This window comes from Balaenoptera acutorostrata, chromosome 3 (genome assembly GCF_949987535.1).
Source record: "Balaenoptera acutorostrata chromosome 3, mBalAcu1.1, whole genome shotgun sequence".
NCBI lineage: Eukaryota > Metazoa > Chordata > Mammalia > Artiodactyla > Balaenopteridae > Balaenoptera > Balaenoptera acutorostrata.
The window spans coordinates 105,352,358-105,374,964 of NC_080066.1; the positions used below are offsets into that span (position 1 = coordinate 105,352,358).

Here is a 22,607-nt window from a genome sequence, read left to right on the forward strand (position 1 = left end):
TTTACACATATAATTCACTTTCCCTCCCTTAATAATAAAAAAGATATCTCTCTTACCTTTAAATAGTGTGCCTCTGTCCAAACGCTTCACCCACTCCATTCTCTTTGACTTCTCTGGCACCTCAGCCCACTGATCATCCAAACTCGATGGTCTGGTTCTTCAGGACTTTCTTGCTACTGATTTCTTGCCATCATTTAAAATATTCAAGCATGCTCCTCTTAAAAAATATTTAATATTCCTCCAAACTCATACATGACTCTCCTGTAACCAATCTATTTTTTCTCAGAAATACCAATGATCTCTTTATTATTAAATCCAAAAGGTATTTTTAACCTCCTTCATCTAGACAAGTGTTTCTCAAATTCTAATGTGAGCAGGAATCTTATTAAAATGCAGATTCTGACTCAGGAAGTCTGGGTAGGGCCTGAGCTTCTGCATTCAGAGTAGCTCCCCGGTGATGCAGTTGCTACTCACCTGCAGACCACATTCAGAGCAGCCACTTTCTGCAGTGCTTGCCACGCCTTTCGGAGACTTTTGTGTTCCTGGCAGGATGGAGGTGAGGAAGGTTCACAAAAATTTTGAACTGCTCTTTGTTTCTCCATCTGACCAGTAGAGGGGGCTGCTGTGTAAACTGGAAATGGTTTTTCTGTATAAGATCAGAATAATCTCACAAAAACCTTCCTTCCCTACAGTTTAAAGAGATATTCTGACACCACTTTTTGCACAATGACATGTAAAGCATCTCAGACGCCAGAGGCAGGCAGTTTTGTTAAGACAGCCTCTCTCCCAACACATCTTACAACCTCCATCAGAAGAAGAAATCTAAATCCTGTGTCATTCCTCCTCAACCTCACAGCAACCTGGGTTCAAGTCCACCAGTCATCAGACTTTTGTTTGTGGAGAATCTCCCAGAAAGAAGCTCACTGCCTCTTCACTGCTCCGCCATGACCTTGGTGTTCACCTTGATGCTTGAGGTCCTCCTGTTCCTGAGTGAGTACTGTTCCATTTTACTCTCTTGTCAGCACATGGAACATTGCTTTGGACTGACTTTGAATAGAGACTTTTTGTTCTGGCTGAGTTCATTGATTCAGCATTGATGTTGCAGGAGGAACGGGAGCCCAGTCAGTGACCCAGCCTGACGGCCGCATCACTGTCTCTGAAGGAGCCCGTCTGGAGCTGAGGTGCAAATACTCATCTTCTGTTCAACCGACTCTCTTCTGGTACGTGCAGTACCCCAATCAAGGACTCCAGCTTCTCCTGGAGTACACATCTAGAAACAGCCTTGTCTCAGGTATCAAAGGTTTTGAGGCTGAATTTAGGAAGAGTGAGACCTCCTTCCACCTGAGGAAAACATCAGCCCATTGGAAAGACTCGGCCAAGTACTTCTGTGCTCTGAGTGACACAGTGACTAAGACTACAGTGGGAGATGAACACAAACCTCCTGACACATAGTAGCTTAAAAGACTCAGGGTCTCAGCATATGTTATTTTCAGGAAGTTGGCATGTTCTGTGAAGGCAAACAGTACAGAGAATACAGAATCCTGAAAGTGTCTGGTTCCCACGGGTGTCTTAGATTTCTTTTCTTTTTCTTTTTTCTTTTGCAAAGGAAAGACTATTGTTTTCTTAATTTCAGTGTTCTCAGTGGTCTTGAGGCTGGTGGGTGGTTTCCTGTCAGTGTCACCTGAGCAGGGCTTGTTCGGTGAGCTGATTGGCTGCAGGGGTAGAAAGATCCAGAACAAGTCATGACACTCACCACCCAGGGGGTTAGCTATGTATCTTAAGGTGAAAATTTCCCAGGAGCCAGGCAAAGCGTCATGAAGAGGCTAGCGGGCGCTGCGCTGGGGCTTTTTTTTGCCCAGGTGTGCTATGTGTTGGGACTGCCCCACAGGGGAACCTGAAGGATTGAGCAGCCGCTGCGCTGTTGAGGGAGGGAGGAGGGGCTGACAAGTCCTGCACACTTTCTATCCTTATTATCAATGCGGCGCTTTCAGGGATTTGTCGGAGTTATAGTAACACTCGCTTACAACAGTTTCTCTGTTTCTCATCAGGTGTGTGAGGGGTGGATGTGAAGCAGAGTCCCCAAGCCCTGAGTCTCCAGAAGGGAGCCAGCTCCACGCTGCAGTGTAATTTTTCCACCTTTGCTGACCGTGTTCAGTGGTATCGCCAGAATCCTGGGGCCACTTCATCCACCTGTTTTACATTCCTTCAGGGGCAAAGCAGAATGGAAGATTAAATGCCACGACAGTCCCTAACGGACGCTGCAGCTCATTGTACATTTCCTCTTCCCAGACCACAGACTCAGCCATTTACTTCTGTGCTGTGCTGCACGGTGCTCCCAGGCACCTGCAGCCTGCACACAGACCCTCAGCGGGGCTCAGCCCCTCCTTCAGCCATGATCACACCCTGAGGCCACCATGCCTCATTTGCACTGTTTATTATTCCTTACCTACACTGGTACCGTTTTAACCGCAGACACTTTTTGGCCCTACAGATTTGGGATTTTGCCTTTATCTTCCCTTCTCATTCTATATTTCCTTCTACACTAGAACCTCTAACGAGGCTAGGAGAGTAGTTCATAAGAGGACAGAATTAAAATAAATATTTAACCACAATATGCTGAACTCCAAAATGGTAAAAGGTGAAAGAAACGAGAAGAGAAAAATAGCTCCAATAAAGATGTTATCTGACTTAGTTGGGTGTCTCAAGAATGTTCAAGCCTGCCTCACCATGATGTGTCCCAACAGGCAATTGCAAATACTCTCATCTCATCCTACTCGTGCAGCAAACCAAAAAAACAAAAAACAAAAAAAAACTTGCTCAATGTTCATATATGAACTTGGTCATTTAAAACAAATTTATTCTCTTGCAGTTCTGGATGCAGAAGTCTGAAATCAGTTTCACTGGCTAAAGTTGATGTCTGGGCAGCGTTTATTCCCTTCCTGTGCTGTACATTACATACTTTTAATTTATTTATTTTATAAGTTGAAATTTGTACCTCTTAATCCCCTTCACCTATTTCACCCCTATACCCACCACTTTCCTCTCTAGTAACCAGTAGTTTGTTCTCTCTATCTCTGAGTCTTGTTTCTGTTTTATTTGTTCATTTGTTTTGCTTTTTAGATTTCATGTATAAGTGAAAGCATACAGTATTTGTCTTTCTCTGTCTGACTTATTTTGCCAAGTATAATACCCCCCAGGTCTATCCTGTTGTCCCAAATGGCAAGATTTTATTCTTTTTTTATGGTATATATTATGTATATCCTCTGTATCCATGCATATGAATACTGTGATTGCTTCCATATCTTGGTTTTTGGAAATAATGGTGCTGTGGAACTTTTTTGAATTAATGTTTTTGTTTTCTTCTGATAGATACACAGGAATGTAATTGCATTGAATAGAAAATATTTAGGAATAAATTTAAACAAGGAAGTGAAAGACCTGTACATTGAAATCTACAAGACATTGATTAAGGAAATTAAAGAAGACAAAAATAAATGGGAAGATACTTTGTTCTCATGGACATAAAAAATTAAGTTGTTAAAATATCTATACTACCCAAAGCAATCTACAGATTGAATGAAATCCCTGTCAAAATTCTATGGCACTTTTCACAGAAATAGAACAAAAATATCCTGAAATTTGTATAGTACCACAATAGACCACCAATAGCCAAAGCAATCTAGAGAAAGAAGAACAAAACTGAGGGCATCACATTTACTTATTTCAAACTATATTACAAAGCTATAGTAGTCAAAACACTGTGATATTGGCATAAAAACAGACACATTGATCAATGGAGCAGAATGGATAGGCCAAAAATAAACCCCTGTTGTCTAGGTGCTCCGGCCTGCTGTCAGGCCTGAGCATCTGAGGTGGGAGAGCTGAGTTCAGGATATTGGACCACTAGAAACCTCCCAGCCACATGTAATATCAATCAGTGAGAGCTCTCCCAGAGATCTCTGCCTCAACGTTAAGACCCAGCTCCACCCAATGGCCAGCAAGCTCCAGTGCTGGATGTCCAATGCCAAACAACTAGTAAGACAGGAACACAGCCCTACCCATCAGCAGAGAGGCTGCCTAAAATAATATTAAGTTCACAGACACCACAAAACACACCACTGGACTCAGACCTGCCCACCAGAAAGACAAGATCCAACCCCACCCACCAGAACACAGACACCAGTCCCCTCCACGAGGAAGCCTACACAAGACACTGAACCAACCTTATCCAATGGGGGCAGACACCAAAACAAGGGGAATTATGAACCTGCAGCCTGCAAAAAGGAAACCCCAAACACAGTAAGTTAAACAATATGAGAAGACAGAGAAATATGCAGCAGAGGAAGGAGTAAGGGAAAAACCCACCAGAGCAAAAAATATGAAGAGAAAATAGGCAGTCTACCTGAAAAAGGATTCAGAGTAATGATAGTAAGGATGATCCAAAATCTTGGAAATAGAATGGAGAAAATACAAGAAACGTTTAACAAGGACCTAGAAGAACTAAAGAGCAAACAAACAATGATGAACCACACAATAAATGAAATTAAAAATTCTCTAGAAGGAATCAATAGAGAATAACTGAGACGGAAGAACGGGTAAGTGACCTGGAAGATAGAATAGTGGAAATAACTACCGCAGAGCAGAATAAAGAAAAAAGAATGAAAAGAATCGATGACAGTCTCAGAGACCTCTGGCACAACATTAAATGCACCAACATTCGAATTATAGGGGTCCCAGAAGAAGAGAAAAGGAAAGGGACTGAGAAAATATTGGAAGAGATTATAGTTGAAAACTTCCCTAATATGGGAAAGGAAATTGTCAATCAAGTCCAGGAAGTGCAGAGAGTCCCATACAGGATAAATCAAAGGAGAAACACACCAAGACACATATTAATCAAACTATCAAAAGTTAAATACAAAGAAAAAATATTAAAGGCAGCAAGGGAAAAACAACAAATAATATACAACAGAATCCCCATAAGGTTAACAGCTGATCTTTCAGCAGAAACTCTGCAAGCCAGAAGGGAGTGCCAGGACATATTTTAAGTGATGAAAGGGAAAAACCTACAACCAAGATTACTCTACCCAGCAAGGGTCTCATTCAGATTTGATGGACAAATTAAAACCTTTACAGACAAGCAAAAGCTAAAAGAATTCAGCACCACCAAACCAGCTTTACAACATGCTAAAAGAACTTCTCTAGGCAGGAAACACAAGAGAAGGAAAAGACCTACAATAACAAACCCAAAACAATTAAGAAAATGGAAATGGGAACTACATATTGATAATTACCTTAAATGTAAATGGATTAAATACTCCAACCAAAAGACATAGACTGGTTGAATGGATACAAAAACAAGACCCGTATATATGCTGTCTACAAGAGACCCACTTCAGAGCTAGGGACACATACAGACTGAAAGTGAGGGGATGGAAAAAGATATTCCATGCAAACGGAAATCAAAAGAAAGCTGGAGTAACAATTCTCATATCAGACAAAATAGACTTTAAAATAAAGACGACTACAAGAGACAAAGAACAACACTACATAATGATCAAGGGATCAATCCAAGAAGATATAACAATTGTAAATATTTATACACCCAATGTAGGAGCACCTCAATACATAAGGCAAATGCTAATAGCCATAAAAGGGGATATTGACAGTAACACAATCATAGTAGGGGACTTTAACACCCCTTTCACCAGTGGACAGATCATCCAAAATGGAAATAAATAAAGAAACACAAGCTTTAAATGACACATTAAACAAGATGGATTTAATTGATATTTATAGGGCATTCCATCCAAAAACAACAGAATACACTTTCTTCTCAAGTGCTCATGGAACATTCGCCAGGATAGATCACATCCTGGGTCACAAATCCAGCCTTGGTAAATTTAAGAAAATTGAAATCATATCAAGTATGTTTTCTGACCACAACACTATGAAACTAGATATGAATTACAGGAAAAAAACTGCAAAAAATACAAACACATGGAGACTGAACAATATGCTAGTAAATAGCCAAGAGATCACTGAAGAAATCAAAGAGGAAATCAGAAAATACCTAGAAACAAATGACAATGAAAACAAGATGACCCAAAACTATGGGATGCAACAAAAGCAGTTCTAAGAGGGAAGGTTATAGCCATACAATCCTACCTCAAGAAACAAGAAACATCTCAAATAAACAACCTAACCTTACACCTAAAGCAATTAGAGAAAGAAGAACAAAAAAACCCCAAAGTTAGCAGAAGGAAAGAAATCATAAAGATGAGATCAGAAATAAAAGAAAGAGAAATGAAGGAAATGATAGCAAAGATCAATAAAACTAAAAGCTGGTTCTTTGAGAAGATAAACAAAATTGATAAACCATTAGCCAGACTCATCAAGAAAAAAAGGGAGAAGACTCACATCAATAGAATTAGAAATGAAAAAGGAGAAGTAACAACTGACACTGCAGAAGTACAAAGGATCATGAGGGATTACTACAAGCAACTATATGCCAATAAAATGGACAACCTAGAAGAAATGGACAAATTCTTAGAAAAGCACAGGTTTCCGAGACTGAACCAGGAAGAAATAGAAAATATAAATAGATCGATTGCAAGCACTGAAATGAAACTGTGATTAAAAATCTTCCAACAAACAAAAGCCCAGGACCAGATGGCTTCACAGGAGAATTCTATCAAACATTTACAGAAGAGCTAACACTTAACTCTTGCAAAATATCGCAGAGGGAGGAACTCTCCCAAACTCATTCTATGAGGCCACCCTCACCCTGATACCAAAACCAGACAAAGAGGTCACAAAAAAAGAAAACTACAGGCCAATATCACTGATGAACATAGATGCAAAAATCCTAGGGGCAGGACAGGAATAAAGGCACAGACGTAGAGAATGGACTTGACATGGGGAGGGGGAAGGGTCAGCTGGGATGAAGTGAAAGAGTGGCATTGCCATATATACACTACCAAATGTAAAATAGATAGCTAGTGGGAAGCAGTTGCATAGCACAGGGAGATCAGCTCGGTGCTTTGTGACTACCTAGAGGGGTGGGATAGGGAGAGTGGGAGGGAGACGCAAGAGGGAAGAGATATGGGGATATAAGTATATGTATAGCTGATTCACTTGTTATATAGCAGAAACTAACACAACAATGTAAAGCAATTATACTCCAATAAAGATGTTAAAAAAAAAAAGAAGAAGGCCACAAGGGAAATTTTGGGTCATACATATGCTCTTTACCTTCATTGTAATAATGATTTCACATTTGTACACCCATGTAAAAAATGATCAAGTTGTACATTTTAAGTATATGCAGTTTATTAGGTGTCAAGTATGCCTCAATATAGCAGTTTTTTTAAAGAGTGAAATCAAAAGCAGACAGAGCTAAATGTTGAAAAACAATTAGTACTCCAGGGAGCGGAATTTTTCACTTTCTCGTAATTACATAGAGGAAATTGTTTCAAGCATGCAAGGGTTACAGGACATTTTCTATATCTCATAAGAAATAGCATACTCTGTTGCAATAAATAGATGTAACTCATATATAAATTAATTGTAGAAAAAGTCATTAATTATTCAACATTTCTCAGTCTAGCCAAAGAATGGCAGTGTCTAAAAAGTATTTGAGTTAGGTTTGCGCAGTGCTGGACAAACAAGAAACCATGTCTGGTCTCTGATTGGTGCAGGCTCCTGCACCAATGAGAGACCACTGAGCTAAAATAACCACTGCTGGGGAAACCCATTCAAGAAAACCTGATTCGGCTGTGTTTTCTAAGGAATCAAGGGATGGAGGCTCTTCTGTAAGTACTCGTAAGGATATTGGAGTTGCAGACAGCCTATGAGTATGTGGTTAAATCTAGGAGAGTCAGGAGATGATCACAGCTTCCTGAGGGCATGAACTAAGTTATCTTCTGTCCTGGGAAGGCCATTGTGAGAGCCACATACAAGTAGAAGAAATAGTCTTCTATGTTGACATGATAATGTTGCTGCTTGGGGGGAGTGGGGCGGGAGAAAGAAAAACCATTTCCAGTATGGGCATGAAAATCTTATGTGGGTCTCCTGTATTTTCTTTACTTTGTCTTTTTTGAACAGGGCTCAGTAGCCAAGAACTGGAGCACAGATCACGGTCCCTGATCATCCAAGAGGGAGAAGGTTTCACCATAAACTACAATTCATCAAAGACTTCACATGCCTTATACTGGTACAGACAAAAGCATAGTGAAGGTCTGATCTTCTTGATGGTGTTATGGAAATTTGGGGAAGAAAAGAGTCAATGAAATATAACTGCCAAGTCGGATGAGAAAAAGCAGCAAAGTTCCCTGCATATCACAGCCTCCCAGCCTAGCCACTCAGGCATCTACTTCTGTAGAGAAGACACATAGTGATCTCCAGACCTCTACAGGATGTCCCCATACATACATCTGGACCACAGATGCTCCCTGACACAGGGCTCCTGAGGGGTGTCTGGGACACTTGCCAAGATTAGGAGCCTGAGGAAGGTGCTATTGTCTCATTGCCAAAAAAGAGGGAAAGGAGCGAGAGCAAAGGAAACTATATCTTCATTCCAAAATTTAATTGTACTGTTTGTTCTGGTGATTGTTACTTTTTTAGTAGGTAGAACCTCAAACAGGGGTGAGAATGGCATGAATGTCAATGATTGCATAACCATGCACACATCTTGTGCCTTTATTGTCCCAGGGAAACTCTCTCCCATCTGTTATTCACACACCTTGTTAATAGGAAGAAATTCTCAGTCATTTATTGGGTTGTTTGTGGCATATTAAGACTATACCATGAGTATTGGAACAGCAAGATTGTCATACTGGGAAGAGTCGGGGGCAATACTTTTTTCTAAGTTTATGTTATAAATATAGAGATAGACTAACAGATGGATAGACAGAAGAGAGAGAGAGAGAGAGAAGGTGAAAAGACGTAGATCGATACCTAATCTTGTCTCATACTGGCCTTCCTTCTCCAACAACGTGGCCTCACTTGTTCTCACTGCCCACGGGCTGCAGCCACACCCAGCTGGCCCTTCACCTCTCATGTAGCTTCACAAAGAAACAAGTCATATTCAGTCTTGTGGCAGAGCTCAACTTGCAGACTTTTTTTCACTTGTCTTATTGTTGTTGATGAAAGATCTAAACTTAGGGCCAGATGGAATGGAATTGGGACACGTAAATATTTTGTCTTTACTCTTTCACCATCCATGTGCCTTTATCGCCTCCCTCCCATCTCTGCTCCTGCTTTTCACCCAACCCCTCACGTACCTTATGACCCTTTAATACCCCTTTTGCCCACCCAAAGCCTGAAGTTTCTAGTCACTGAATTGCTTTCCATAATTTTCTTTCACTTTACGGATTCCATATCCGTTTCCCAAATCAATCTCTAAAATGGAGTGGTTTATACCCTAACGTACATTTCAATGCAACATGCTGGATTAGCTCTTCCCAGATTGTATTTGAAAAGGAATGTTAGAGGAGATTGAAAAGATCAAATGGTACATTTTCAGTTGCTGTGACAGTTGGATAGGAAGGATGTTTCACAGTAAAACAATTTCCCACACTTCCAAGGCATAGTGTAGCCCATCTGCCTATGTGTAGGGCAGTTCCTGTGAGCAAGAGTGCCACCACCATAGTGTAGTTATTTTTTTAAAATACGTATCTTTTCAAATTTGTTCATAACGATAATATACTTCAAAAAGGAAAAAGGATAAAGATTCTATTGCTTGACACTACACATAATAATTTGCAGCATCTGTTATCTAAGACAGATATCATTTACATAACAATCACTGCAATAACTATGTACAATACACATTTAAAGAACCATATTCATTTAGATTTAATACAGTAAAAGGCATCGAATGGAGATATTATTATCTTCATTTTGCTGATGAGGCAGAAAAATTCCCATCAAGGAATGCTTTTGAGAACTAGAATTCTAAGGAAGCACATCAGAGGCTACAGTCACTCCAGAGACATATAGAGGCCACTCGTCTCACCTCCGCCCACTTCCTTTGATTAGATGCCAGTGAACAAATTTTCTCATGGTCATTGCCCACCGACCTGGAGCCTGAAGGCAGGTCACACTTTGCACTCACTTCCCCAAACTGCATATCAGAAAATGGTGGAAACTGGGTCATTCTGCGCCCGATCCTACCAGGTAAATGAGCTAGACCCTTTTGGATCCCAAAACCTCTCCCCTGGGACAACGTGTGCAGCCCTGGAACTGTCAGTTTCCTGAACCTTATAGGGGTACCCCCTATAGTTACTTCATTTTGTTTTACTGGGGTTCCTGATTGGTATCTTTCTTCTTTTACAACTTGAAATAGAAATAATTCAGTCTTTTATTGCAGGATTTTCTTCCTGTACAAGATCACTACAACCATTTGCTATGCCTTGATTAGCAATTCCAATTAGAAGATCATCTGAACGAATAAATTAGAATACACAGCAATGGTATTTCTGGGGTTGTTGTGGTTTGCAAACTTTAGACATATATGACATATATCTTAGTAACCTGAGTGTTTTTTAAAATTTCCCTACAAATTACTGCTAAAAGTCTAAGCTAGTGAGGATGTATTCTTGGAGGCCTGAGAGATATAGTCCCCTATATATACATATATAAAATTTCCTTGAAGTTTCATGTTCATAAAATTCATGTGTTACATTCTATTCTATAATGTATAGAATATATCATATATCATATATTGTATAATATATTTTATATATAGATATATCTATATCGATATATATCTATATATAATATATATTATAGATGTATTATATTATATCTATAATATATTGTAGGATATATAATATATGATATGTTCTATAATATATCCTTATTTGTTTCAATATACCAAAAAAAAAATAAAAAGCTTTAAATTGATGACCCAGAATTGCATACCATGTTTATCCCAGTGGTTGACGTCACCCTCATACATTGCTAGCTGACTTAGTCTCCCTTTGGGGATAGAAATATATTAACAGAATTCTCAAGGAAATGGGGATGCAATCAAGGCTGAGGCAGCAGGTCTCAGGGAGGACTGGAACAACAACTCCTCACTGCTCTTACTGAAGCAACCGAGATGATCACAAGGGGGGCAATAGCCCTAGTGATACACCTCTCGTCCAATCACCTCTGAGCCTGCCACATTCCATTAAGATAGTACCAGATTAATGCAAATTTGTTTTGATCTAAATGAAGATGTTTCTTTTTTTTGTTTATTCTTTTTCTTTTAAAATGCATTTCTCCAATTAAAAAATTCAGTCATCAAAAAAAGAAATGTAAGGTTATCAATATTTTTACTTGGTAGGGGGCAGTGATTCATATTAAGAAGCCTACTATACAGTAGGAATAGAGAAGAAACAAGGTAAATACACAACCAGAAGTGAATCTCAGGCAAACCTAGAGCGAAAATTGGCATTGATACTAGAAGGAGAAAAGGACACTTGGAAAATCAGAAATAGATTTCCTTGCTCTCTTAAGTCTGAGGAGCACAGTGGGCCATTAAAACAGGTACTCTGGTCAGTACATGGTGGAAGTTCATTTACCTAAATCAGGACTTCCTCAGGTACTCAGCCCAGATCCTAGGTGGTTGAAATTCCAAGATTCGGGATCAATTTTTTAAGGCAAAACTTCCCCTCTAAAATTCCATCTTGTGAAGATACGGTTTTGTTATTATTCAGAGTTTTATTTTCTTCTTTAAGAAAAGTTGGAATGTTCACACCACTGTGTTAATAAGCAACAGTAACCTTCTTCTTCCTGCATTATCTCTCCAAGGGTCCTTGTCTCTCTCTCTCTCTCTCTTTTTTTTTTTTTTTTTGCCTTTGCCTTTCATGTTAAGTTGATTTTTCTCAAATGTCTATTGATCCCAGATGCTCCTTCATACTTAGTGGGATATAAATCTGTGATTTGAGCAAAAGAAGACAGCACTGGTTCTTCTGTTTTTAAGTATTTGCCTCACTTAACTCTCAACTGAGCCTAGCATCCCAGACTCTTATGACCCTTTATTCAATATCTTCATAAAAATAGACTTGGGCTTCCCTGGTGGCGCAGTGGTTGAGAATCTGCCTGCCAATGCAGGGGACACGGGTTCGAGCCCTGGTCTGGGAAGATCCCACATGCCGCGGAGCAACTAGGCCCGTGAGCCACAACTACTGAGCCTGTGCTCTAGAGCCTGTGCTCCACAACAAGAGAGGCCGCGATAATGAGAGGCCCGCGCACCGCGATGAAGAGTGGCCCCCACTTGCCGCAACTAGAGAAAGCCCTTGCACAGAAACGAAGACCCAACCCAGCCATAAAATAAATAAATAAATAAATAATTTAAAAAAAATAGACTTTAGGCTTTCAGGGCACCTGGATTTTTAAAAATCATTTCCCTCTGTGGACCCTTAGGGTCCAACTTCCTTCGGTTGGCTAAACCAGTTACCACTTGTCTATTCACTCTCATTTCCCAAAACATCTCACCTGCTGTCATCCCTCACCTGTCCTATAAGTCCTTTGGAGTTTATAACTTTCTGAAAAAAATTTACTCTCATTCCAGCGGGTCCTCAGAAAGGAACAGAGAAAAATATGTCTTTAGTTCACCACATTTAATCCTAAGTCTAGCTTTCACTGATTTTCCAAAGAGATATTATAAGGTTTCCAGGGGCAGCGTTCCTGTCTGTCTTGTTCATGCCTCTATATCTCCCTGGCAGATAGTGGGTACTCAATAAGTGTTCATCAGATGAATGGGAGAAATAGAAGAATTCTTTTTAAAAACTCTCCAATGAAAGGACAGCAATCTAGTGACTAGCCAAAAGGGGGCAGTGCTTCCATTCATATTAACTTTCAAATTAAGCTCAAAATTCAAAGAAACCTCCAGCTAGAGGTCAGATTGGCTGATACACAGGACAGATATTTTAACGTCACGATGGTATTTACAGTGTTACTCTAAGCCCAAAGGAGCTTCTTGAAGCAAAAACCCTTTTAGGAAGTAACTCTTTGCTGAAAGACGTGATGGGGATGTTCCTTAAAGGTTTATTAATAATCCTGTGGTTGCAGCTGACATGTGAGTATTGAGGGTTTCTGAGCCTTGATCAGGGAATTCTAAAGGGGTAGAAATTCTGTGAGGGAAGGAGGTGAGGCCTAACTGGGTCTATGAAAAGAGGGAAACAGAAGGAGAAACGTGAAGGAGGGAGGGAGAAAAGGGAAAAGCAGGGCAGGGGAGTTAGGGAGTAGAGTGTCCATCACAGCTCTGAGAAAGGTGATCTAAAAAGGATTTTGAATACCTTCCTTTGTCTTTCTAAGCAGGCATGAGTGGCCAACAGCTGAATCAGAGTCCTCGGTTTATGTCCATCCAGGAGGGAGAGGATGTCTCCATGAACTGCAATTCTTCAAGCACATTAAACCTCTTACTATGGTACAAGCAGGATGCTGGGGGAGGCCCCATCCTACTGATAACCTTATATAAGGGTGGTGAATTGACCAGAAATGGGAAACTGACCGCTCAGTTCAGTGGAACAAGAAAGGACAGCTTCCTGAACATTTCAGCCTCTGAGCCTAAAGATGCAGGCACCTACTTCTGTGCTGGCAACACAGTGCTCCCCAAGCACCTGCAGCCTGCACTCAAACTTGCAAGGGGGATGGCAGCCACTGTGCAACCTCCCCTCCTGTTCCTCTTGCCATGAAGTGTGATTGTGCACACAGCCTCTGTCCCCTGCCCTTCCATTACTGCAAACTCTCATGTGTTCAAGGCTTTAACTCCCAAAGATTGTGCTCTTTGCTCAATGAACACACCTCCTTTCTAATGTATATAATAGATTTACTTACTTATTTTGTCAGGATATAAAGAGAAATGATTGGTACACAATCACAATGAAAGATTTAACATATCTCTCTTAAAAATGGATAGATATCAGAGTAACAAGTTGTAAATAAGCCACAGAGATCTAATGCACAGTATAATGAATATATAAAACAAGAGTGTACTATAATTATGTAATGTGGTAAATATTGCTTCACGGGCAATCATATTACAATACTATATAAATGTATCAAATTAAGATACTCTACACCTTAAGCTTACATAATGTTACAGGTCAAATGTATTCAATGTATTTGTGTTTAAACAAATAAGTAACAATCTAAAACAAACAGACAAACAAAAAGGATAGCTATAAATGAAATAGAATTGAGAGCTCAGGAATAAATCCATACATCTATGGCCAATTAATTTTCAACAAGGGTGCCAAGGCCATTCGGTGAGAAAATGGTGCAGGGACAACTAGATAACCATGTGCAAAAGAATACACACATAAGCAAAAATTAACTCAAATGGATCAAAGACTTAAATGTAAGAGCTAAAACTAGAAACTCTTAGAAGAAAATATAGGTGAAATTTGGACTACTCAACAGTTCCTTAGATATGACACCAAAAGCAAAGCAACCAAAGAAAAAATAGACAAATTGGTCTTCATCAAAATTTAAAACTTTTGTGCATGAAAGGTCACAAAGTTTTCCACAAATGAAAGTGAAAAGACAACCCACAAGATGGAAGACTGTATTCGCAAATCATGTATCTGATGAGGATATAGTATTGAGAATATATAAAAAATAACTGACAACTCAGTAATGAAAAGACAAATACCAATTTAAAAATGGGCAAAGGATTTGAATAGTCATTGCTCCAAAGAAGATCTATAAATGGCCAGTGAGCACAAAAAAGATGCTCAACATCATTATTCATTAGGGAAATGCAAATCAAAATCACAGTGAGATACTACATCACACTGACTAGAATGGCCATAATTTATTTTAATGGAAAATTACAAATGTTGGGAAATCAGAACCCTCATACACCACTGGTAGCAATGTTACATGATATAGCCACTTTGGAAAAGAGTTTGGCAGTTCTTCAACTGGTTAAACATAGTTACTATTTGACGCAGTAATTACACTCCTAGGCGTCTACCTACGGATTGGAAACATGTTTGCAAAAACCTACATACAGGGCTTCCTTGGTGGTGCAGTGGTTGAGAATCTGCCTGCCATTGCAGGGCACACGGGTTCGAGCCCTGGTCTGGGAAGATCCCACATGCCGCGGAGCAACTAGGCCCATGAGCCACAATTACTGAGCCTGCGTGTCTGGAGCCTGTGCTCCGCAACAAGAGAGGCCACGATATTGAGAGGCCCGGGCACCGCGATGAAGAGTGGCCCCCACTTGCCGCAACTAGAGAAAACCCTCGCACAGAAACGAAGACCCAACACAGCCATAAATAAATAAATAAATAAATAAAAATTTAAAAACAAACAAACAAACAAACCTACGTACAAATGTTCATAGCAGCATGATTCCTAATAGCCAAAAAGGTTGAAACAATCCAAGTGTCCATCCACTAATGAATAGATATACAAAGTGTGGCTTATCCACATCATCACATTATATTGAATTATATTATATAATTCAATATTAGGATTATATTAGGATTATGTCAAATCCTACACCCAACAATTAGAACAATTAGAAATTAGAAATTCTTTTCAAATACTCATGAGATATTTAGAAAATTTAATCCTGTACTTGGCTGAAAAGAAAATAAAACGAAAGGACCAAACTCATAAAAAAGCTGATCTCTTGACAGAATCTAACAGAAGTAGAAAAAACCCACCAAAACATAATCAAAACTCCCCATATATTTGGATACTTTAAAACACACTATTAAATAATTAAATAATTAAATAATTCATAGGTTTAAGAAAATATTATGATAGAACCCAAACGTTTAATTTAATGACAATGAAAACACCACCTATCAAACTTGTGGGATGCAGCTAAAACAATACCTAAAGGGTATTTCTAGCCTTAAATGTATGTATTAGAAAAGAGGAAAGTTTGAATGTCAATGAACTGAGCAACCAACTTAATGTATAAAAAGGGCAACAAATAAATCCCAAAGAAAATAATACAAAATTTAATGAGAAATAGAGAAAAAACAAAAAATTATTTGAAATGACTAATAATGTTGATAAACCTCTGACCAAATTGGTGAAAGAGAAAGAAGATGGTACAAATAGACAACATTAGGAATGGGAAAGAAAAGAGAATATCATTAAATATACAGTAGATTTATAAGAGCACAACAGTAGAAATAATTCATGCCAATAATTTGAAAACTTAGATAAAATAGTTGATTTCCTTGGGGGAAGAAAACTTACCAACAGTGTCTCAAGAAAAAAATCTGAATATACCTATCAGAAAAAAAGAAATTGAATCAGTAGCTAAATGTTTACACACAGACACATACACACACACACACACACATACCAATCCCAGGTCCAGTTTTATGAAAATATATTTTAAAAGCTAATTAGCATCATTTAAAAATTATTTTGGAAAGAAAAAAAAGAAAAATCTTCCTAAGTCATTTTGTGATGTTATTACAACTTTGATTTTTAAAAAAACAGTTGACAGTTTAATAAAGGGAAATTTCATTCATGAAAATAACTGAAAAAATACAAATTAAAAATATTGGCAAATCTAAACTGTAATGAATATATAACATAAAATAATATGAGTAATTAGTTTATTTTAGAAATGTGTGGAAGGCTTAACATTAGGAAAAGTCTATTCATATAATTCCAACATTAGTAGATTAAAAGAAAAAATGACAAGAGTATCTCAGTAGATAATATTTTTAAATTAATGTTTTATTCTGGACATTTTCAAATATGCACAAAAGAAGAAAGAACAATATCATAAATAGGTACACATCACTGGAATTCAACAATTATCGATAATCACAGCATGACCAATCTTTCTTCATTCATACTCTTTCCTCCTCTCTCACCCTCTCCCAGATGAATTATTTTAAAGCAGTTCCTTTGATCCTGATCCCTTCTGGCATCTCAGACCTTCCTTCTGAGATTGTTTTTGCTCCTTCCTACAGTACATCCTTTAGAATTGAAGGTCTGTCGGGGATAAACTTCTGCAGTCTTAATTCCAACCTCGTTCCTGAAGATAGTTTACTTGTAATTCTAGGTTAATAGCTATTTTCTGTTAGCATTTTGAAGACATTTTCTAGTATATCATGGCTTCCATTGCTGATTTTGATAAGTCTGTTCTCAGTGTTATTGCCATTTCTTTGTCAATAACCTCTTTTTTTCTTTCTAACTGCTTTAAAAAAATCTTCTCTTTGACTTGGCAATATTTCTAAAATGTGGCTGTTTATACAAATAACCTGGGTTGCTGGTTTAAAAATGTAGATTCTCAGGTCTCTCCCTTGGAGATTCTATGCTATACTGAATTCACGATAATTCACATCTATCTTTCAATTCACTAATTATCTCTTTAACTCTATTTAATCTACTGTTTGGCCCATCTACTGAATTATTACATCCAAGAATTATATTATTTCATTTATGAAAGTTATATTTGGCTCTTTATCAAATCTACCTGGCCAGTTTCTATAGTCTTGGTTCTTTGCTCATTGTTTATTTCTTGTATTATCTTTTTAATGTTGCATACATAGATATTTTATATTTAATAATTTCCATATTTGAAGACCCTGGGAGTATAAATGAGTTGTTTATTTTCTGGTGGCTCTCCTATTTCCAGGATAGTGAGTCTCTAAAGGAGTTTTTGGAAAGAACTTTTGCCGCTCTCCCCACCATTTCTTCTGTTCCAACTCTCCACAGAGTGCTTCAGCCCTAACCCCACTGCGTGTGTTCCTACTGGAACTAACAGCATTTTCTAAATTCCTGGTGTTCTGTTCCCCTCCACCTTCACTGAGCCATAGAACCACTATTAGAGCTATGGGTAGCTTTGGGTAGTCTGTCCTTCAAATGGTGACACAATTTTGGAAGAATCTATCATCACTGGTAAAATATGTGGATTCAAGTTTACACCTATTCTGCACCAGCTCACAAGATGGTAGTGTTCTATTTTAAATGACTCCCCTGAGTGATTGATGGGAGGCATTTTAATTTGAATTAGAGCCAAATGATACTTATTTTTCTGGTTGGCTGAATAGTCAAATTGCTATTTCCCTTTCATGGGGTGTGTGTGTGTGTGTGTGTGTGCACGCACGTGCACACATGTGCTGGGGAAAGGGTGTTGGTTCAAAAAAGGAAAAGCTCGGGGCAGTGAAAACAAATCCAAGAAGTGAAGGATGGAGACGTGGCCACTAGCTTCACTAGTGATCTTCTGGCTTCAACTGAGCTGTGAGTAGCTTTACTATAAAAACTGAGGGACAACCAGGAAAACCTGAGGGTTAATCCTCAGATAACAAAAGGGGGAAAAATGAAATTCATTCTCACTTATCTGGGAGCATCTATGGTTTTAGTGGAGAATATTTATGATCTCTAAGAAGATTTGACCTGACACCACTCTTTCTCTGGCTGATTTATTTGTTGCTCTTTTCTAAACAGGGGCGAGCAGTGACGACAAGGTGATACAGAGCCCCCCATCTCTGGTTGTCCATGAGGGAACCAGAGCAACTCTCAACTGCAGTTACAAAGTGACTAACTTTCAAAGCCTGCATTGGTATAAGCAGGAAGAGAAAGCTTTCACATTTCTGTTTATACTAATTTCAGCTGGTATTGAGAAGAGGTCAGGAAGATTAAGAGGCACATTAGACAGGAAGGAACTTCTCAGCACCCTGCACATCACAGCGACCAAGCCCGGAGACTCAGCTACCTACCTCTGTGCAGTGGAGGCACGGTGCTCTCTGGTCACCTGCAGCCGGTTCCCAAATGCTACAGCTGAGCCTCCTGCAACTGTTAGATGGGTTACTTGCTAAATCAAGCATGCCCTCAAAAATAAGCTGTAAGGAAAAGCAACTGTTGGTCAAGATCCTAGTGCCCATGTTGACAATGATTCATGCAGCTTACTGAGTCCCACCTCAGACAGAACGATATCACTGCGTTAGTGCTTTGGTATGGAGTCAGCATAGCTTATATTTTTAGAGGGTCACTCATACAATACCAGCTCCATTACCACACCATTATACCCTGTGGTAGAAAGGAAGCTCTTTTACCAGGATTGCACCAGCAACTAGTATGTACACCACCCATTATGGACTTTGCCTGACAGTATGGATGGATGAAAAGTTCAGTTTATTTTTGGTTTTATATTCCCACCTACAATAGACATATTTACAGGTACAGTTCTGCCTGCAACATTTTTTGCTGGACTTACAGCAAAGAACAAAAAGTGGGAACCAGAAAGCATCATTGCTTGATTCAAACAAAAGTTTTTCTTCCCCGTTTGCAGTATTCTTACTTACTCCCTTGATTTGGGGGTTGTTGCTTATACTAGGTGCTTCATGAAAGTGATACAGTAGTATTTTCTCAAGATGTTACACAATAATTTGAAATCTTAGTATCTTAAGCAGTCTCCTAAAAGAAAGGTGTTAGCCAACCTAAGTTATGCAAAACTAACATAAGCTTAGCCTAGTTAAGTTATGGTATATTCTTTCAATGAAATATTCTGTAATAATATATATTGTATTTACAAAGAGTTTGCAACGGAAACAACTGTTTATTGAGAGTAAATACTACGTAATTTGCGAATGTTACTTCATTAAATTTTCAAAATAACTCTGATGGATCATTGTTCCTATTCGCAGTTAACAGATCAGGAAATGCAAGTTCAGAAAGACTAAGGTATCCCCCCATAAAAATAACTAACAGAATTTGAAATCAAGTCTATCCAACTCCAAAGGCTACACTTTCTCCATTACATGCCCCATGTTAAATATTATAGGGGAAAAATTTATGCACAATATGACCACAGTTATGTACCAGAAAAGTACATAACTGTGTTTGACATATGAATAAAATAACATGTTCACAATAACAGGTGAATAAAATAACACCAAAATGTTTGCAGCAGTATTAGTTGTCTTTGGGTACTGGGCTTACCACTGTTTGTTATTTTTCTGCTTTATAATATTCTTTATTTTTTAAACTACCTGCAAGTAGCTCAATACTGAACATTACTTCAGAAATAGAAAAAATACAATATGCTTCATTTTAAAATATCAAAAATTCCAGTAAACTGAAACTGCATTGTATGGTTATTATCTGACACCCACAGTGTTAGCTGGATTACAACAAGAACTGTACATGACCAAATGACACGACATTAAAACAAGATTTTTTTTACTGCTAGCTCTTCAAAGCACTGTAAATTAATGTTATCTCTTAAATTGGGAAGGTGTTAAAGTTACAAAATGACCTATTTCTCCTGATAATTGATTTTAAAGACCAACCTGTAAGTGGAATGATTTAATACCCTGTCTCTGTAGAAAAGTGCAGGCAGTGAAGGCAACTTGGGCTCATGAGTTTGTTAAAAAATGCATTGCAGTTGAGCACAGTTCAGATTGCACTGCCCAGGAAATGAGGAAACTGTCGGAAAACAGCAGATAATCGTTCAAGGGAAGAAATAGGGTAAAAATGTAATAGAATGTTCCCGCCATTCTTCAGCCTGCACACACCTCTGCCCATTTTTCTTTCCTCCTTTTCTATCTACACCAAGAGCCAGAATCCAGGAAAAGGAGATGGGAAGAGAACTCAGCTTTCATTTATTTAAGGCTACAAAATCGAAGTGGGAAATACTGTGCAAGTCTCCCCAGTGTTTCTAAGGCAAATATCAAAAAGTGAAGGCGAAAGGAGAATGTATTTATTTTTTCATTTGAAGCCCTAGGAAGAAAAGATCTAGGAGGCCGATGACTAATCACTCTGCAGGTGGCCATCCGTAATGCAGGAAGTGTGTTCCTCAAAAGTTGTATGTAACCTAGATTTTTATCTTATCACCCTCCCCCACCCTTAATCCTCAAGATGTGTACGAGGCCCAAAATTCAAAAATAAAAATTGCAGTATTGACTCATTATTCACTGTAGAAATCCTTTTACTCTCAGCAATTTGCAGTCCACATGCCCTCAAGTTTTCCCATACACAATGTCTGTTAGACACTTAGTCTCCAATGCATTAAATACACAGTTGTATATAAATGCTTATAAATTATGACAAATCTTTAATATTAATAAAATTCATGTAGAGGGTAAAGGAAGTCTATTACATTATTTGATCCACTTTTCAATCTGTTTAAAATATTTCATAATTTTAGATACTCCTTTCATGCATGGTAAGGAGGGCATCTTATGAGACTTCCCACATATAGGCTGAACTCAATGCCCATCTATGACAAACTGCAACATGGCTTTTACCTGGCCAAACTCCCTGTCATTCGTGGCTACAGTTCATCAGGATAAAGTAGGTCCTTTTCATCCCTAGCAGATGGCTCTGTAAATAGTCATGAGTCTCATGAATTACACTGAATTTTCCCTAAGGAGAAAATTTACTAGAAGGAAAAACAACAATAAACATGAAACTTGAGGTGCTTTATTCAAAATTTTAAAACAACTTAAATATTCAGCCATAGGATGGAGCCTACTTGTTAGAGTATGTTAAAAAAAAATACTCTAAAGTATAAAGATTATAAAGTGATATCAAAAGTGCTTATAGGATAATATTAAGTTAAAGAAACAGAACAATGCCATCACCCTGTTCCTCAATGTTCTTAGTCTAATTCCCACTAAATCAATTATGCTGTTTTCTTTAAGCTTCTGCCTTAAAAATTACGTTCCTTATTCAACAGGGTTTTTAAGGCTCTCCTCACCACCTGCCTCTTTTTGTCCTCGTCCGACACACCTGGATACAGAATATCCCATATCTTCACAATATCACCAGAAAGTCCTCAGGAGATATACTCAAAAAAAAAAAAATGAAAGTACACATTCTTATAAGCTCCCAAAGCCCTGATTCTATATCTCAAAATACATGCATCTGGCACTTTGATGGAAGGGCATCTTTCATGACCAAAACCTCCACTGGAGAATTTGAGCACTTTTCCTTGAACTAGTTCGGAGCTGCACAAGGAGGGCATTTATATATCCTGATACTGCCTAGTTCAGGGAGATAAGGAGCCAATTCCTGAGATGCCATAAAGGGATTTGGGGCAAGACTCCCAGGTGACTACACCAAAAGGAAAGCCCCCTGAGACCCATTCTCAGCCTTCCTGCATATAGTAGGTATTCAGTAAATGGTACTTAGTATCAGTTAGTCTTATTACAGTAATCACATTGTACCTAATGGGCTCCTTCCACAAATGGCACTGATGCCACTTAAAACACAGGTCTCCATGACCAGCAGGTCCTCCCACCCACCAGTCAGACCAAACGTGCCCCTCTCCCCTTTCTGACTCAAGGAAGCTACTCTAATATTCCAGACTATGACCCCCCCTCTCCTTTTTTTCTATTTCTTTTTTTCATTTTGATGGATCTATCTATAATTTCAAAAGAAAACATTGGTGGCAGACTTTTTTGTTTGTTTGTTGGTTGGTTGGTCTGTTTTTTCAAGAAGACCCCTGAGACACAAAGAACATGTTAAGTCCTGCCACAGCTGGTCACTGGCTCAGGGATATGGAGAGCTTACAATTTAGACACCAGACTTAGCTGTCCTAGAGGGAATAATGCAGCTGAAACGGGGACAGTTTCTTTTTCACTCTTTCCTGTTTCCTAGTGTAACAAGAACCAACAGAATTTGCA

General features: G+C 38.6%; 2 gene segments (V, D, J or C); both read left to right on the plus strand.

Annotated features, from left to right (window-relative positions):
• The first annotated feature begins 944 nt into the window (after positions 1-944).
• LOC130707563 (T cell receptor alpha variable 8-4-like) lies at positions 945-1,452 on the plus strand. The segment is given in 2 exon segments: positions 945-990; positions 1,106-1,452. Coding segments are annotated over 2 exon segments (393 nt in total).
• An 11,861-nt stretch (positions 1,453-13,313) lies between these two features.
• LOC130707564 (T cell receptor alpha variable 35-like) lies at positions 13,314-13,688 on the plus strand. The segment is given in 1 exon segment: positions 13,314-13,688. A coding segment is annotated over 1 exon segment (375 nt).
• The last annotated feature ends 8,919 nt before the right edge of the window (positions 13,689-22,607 follow it).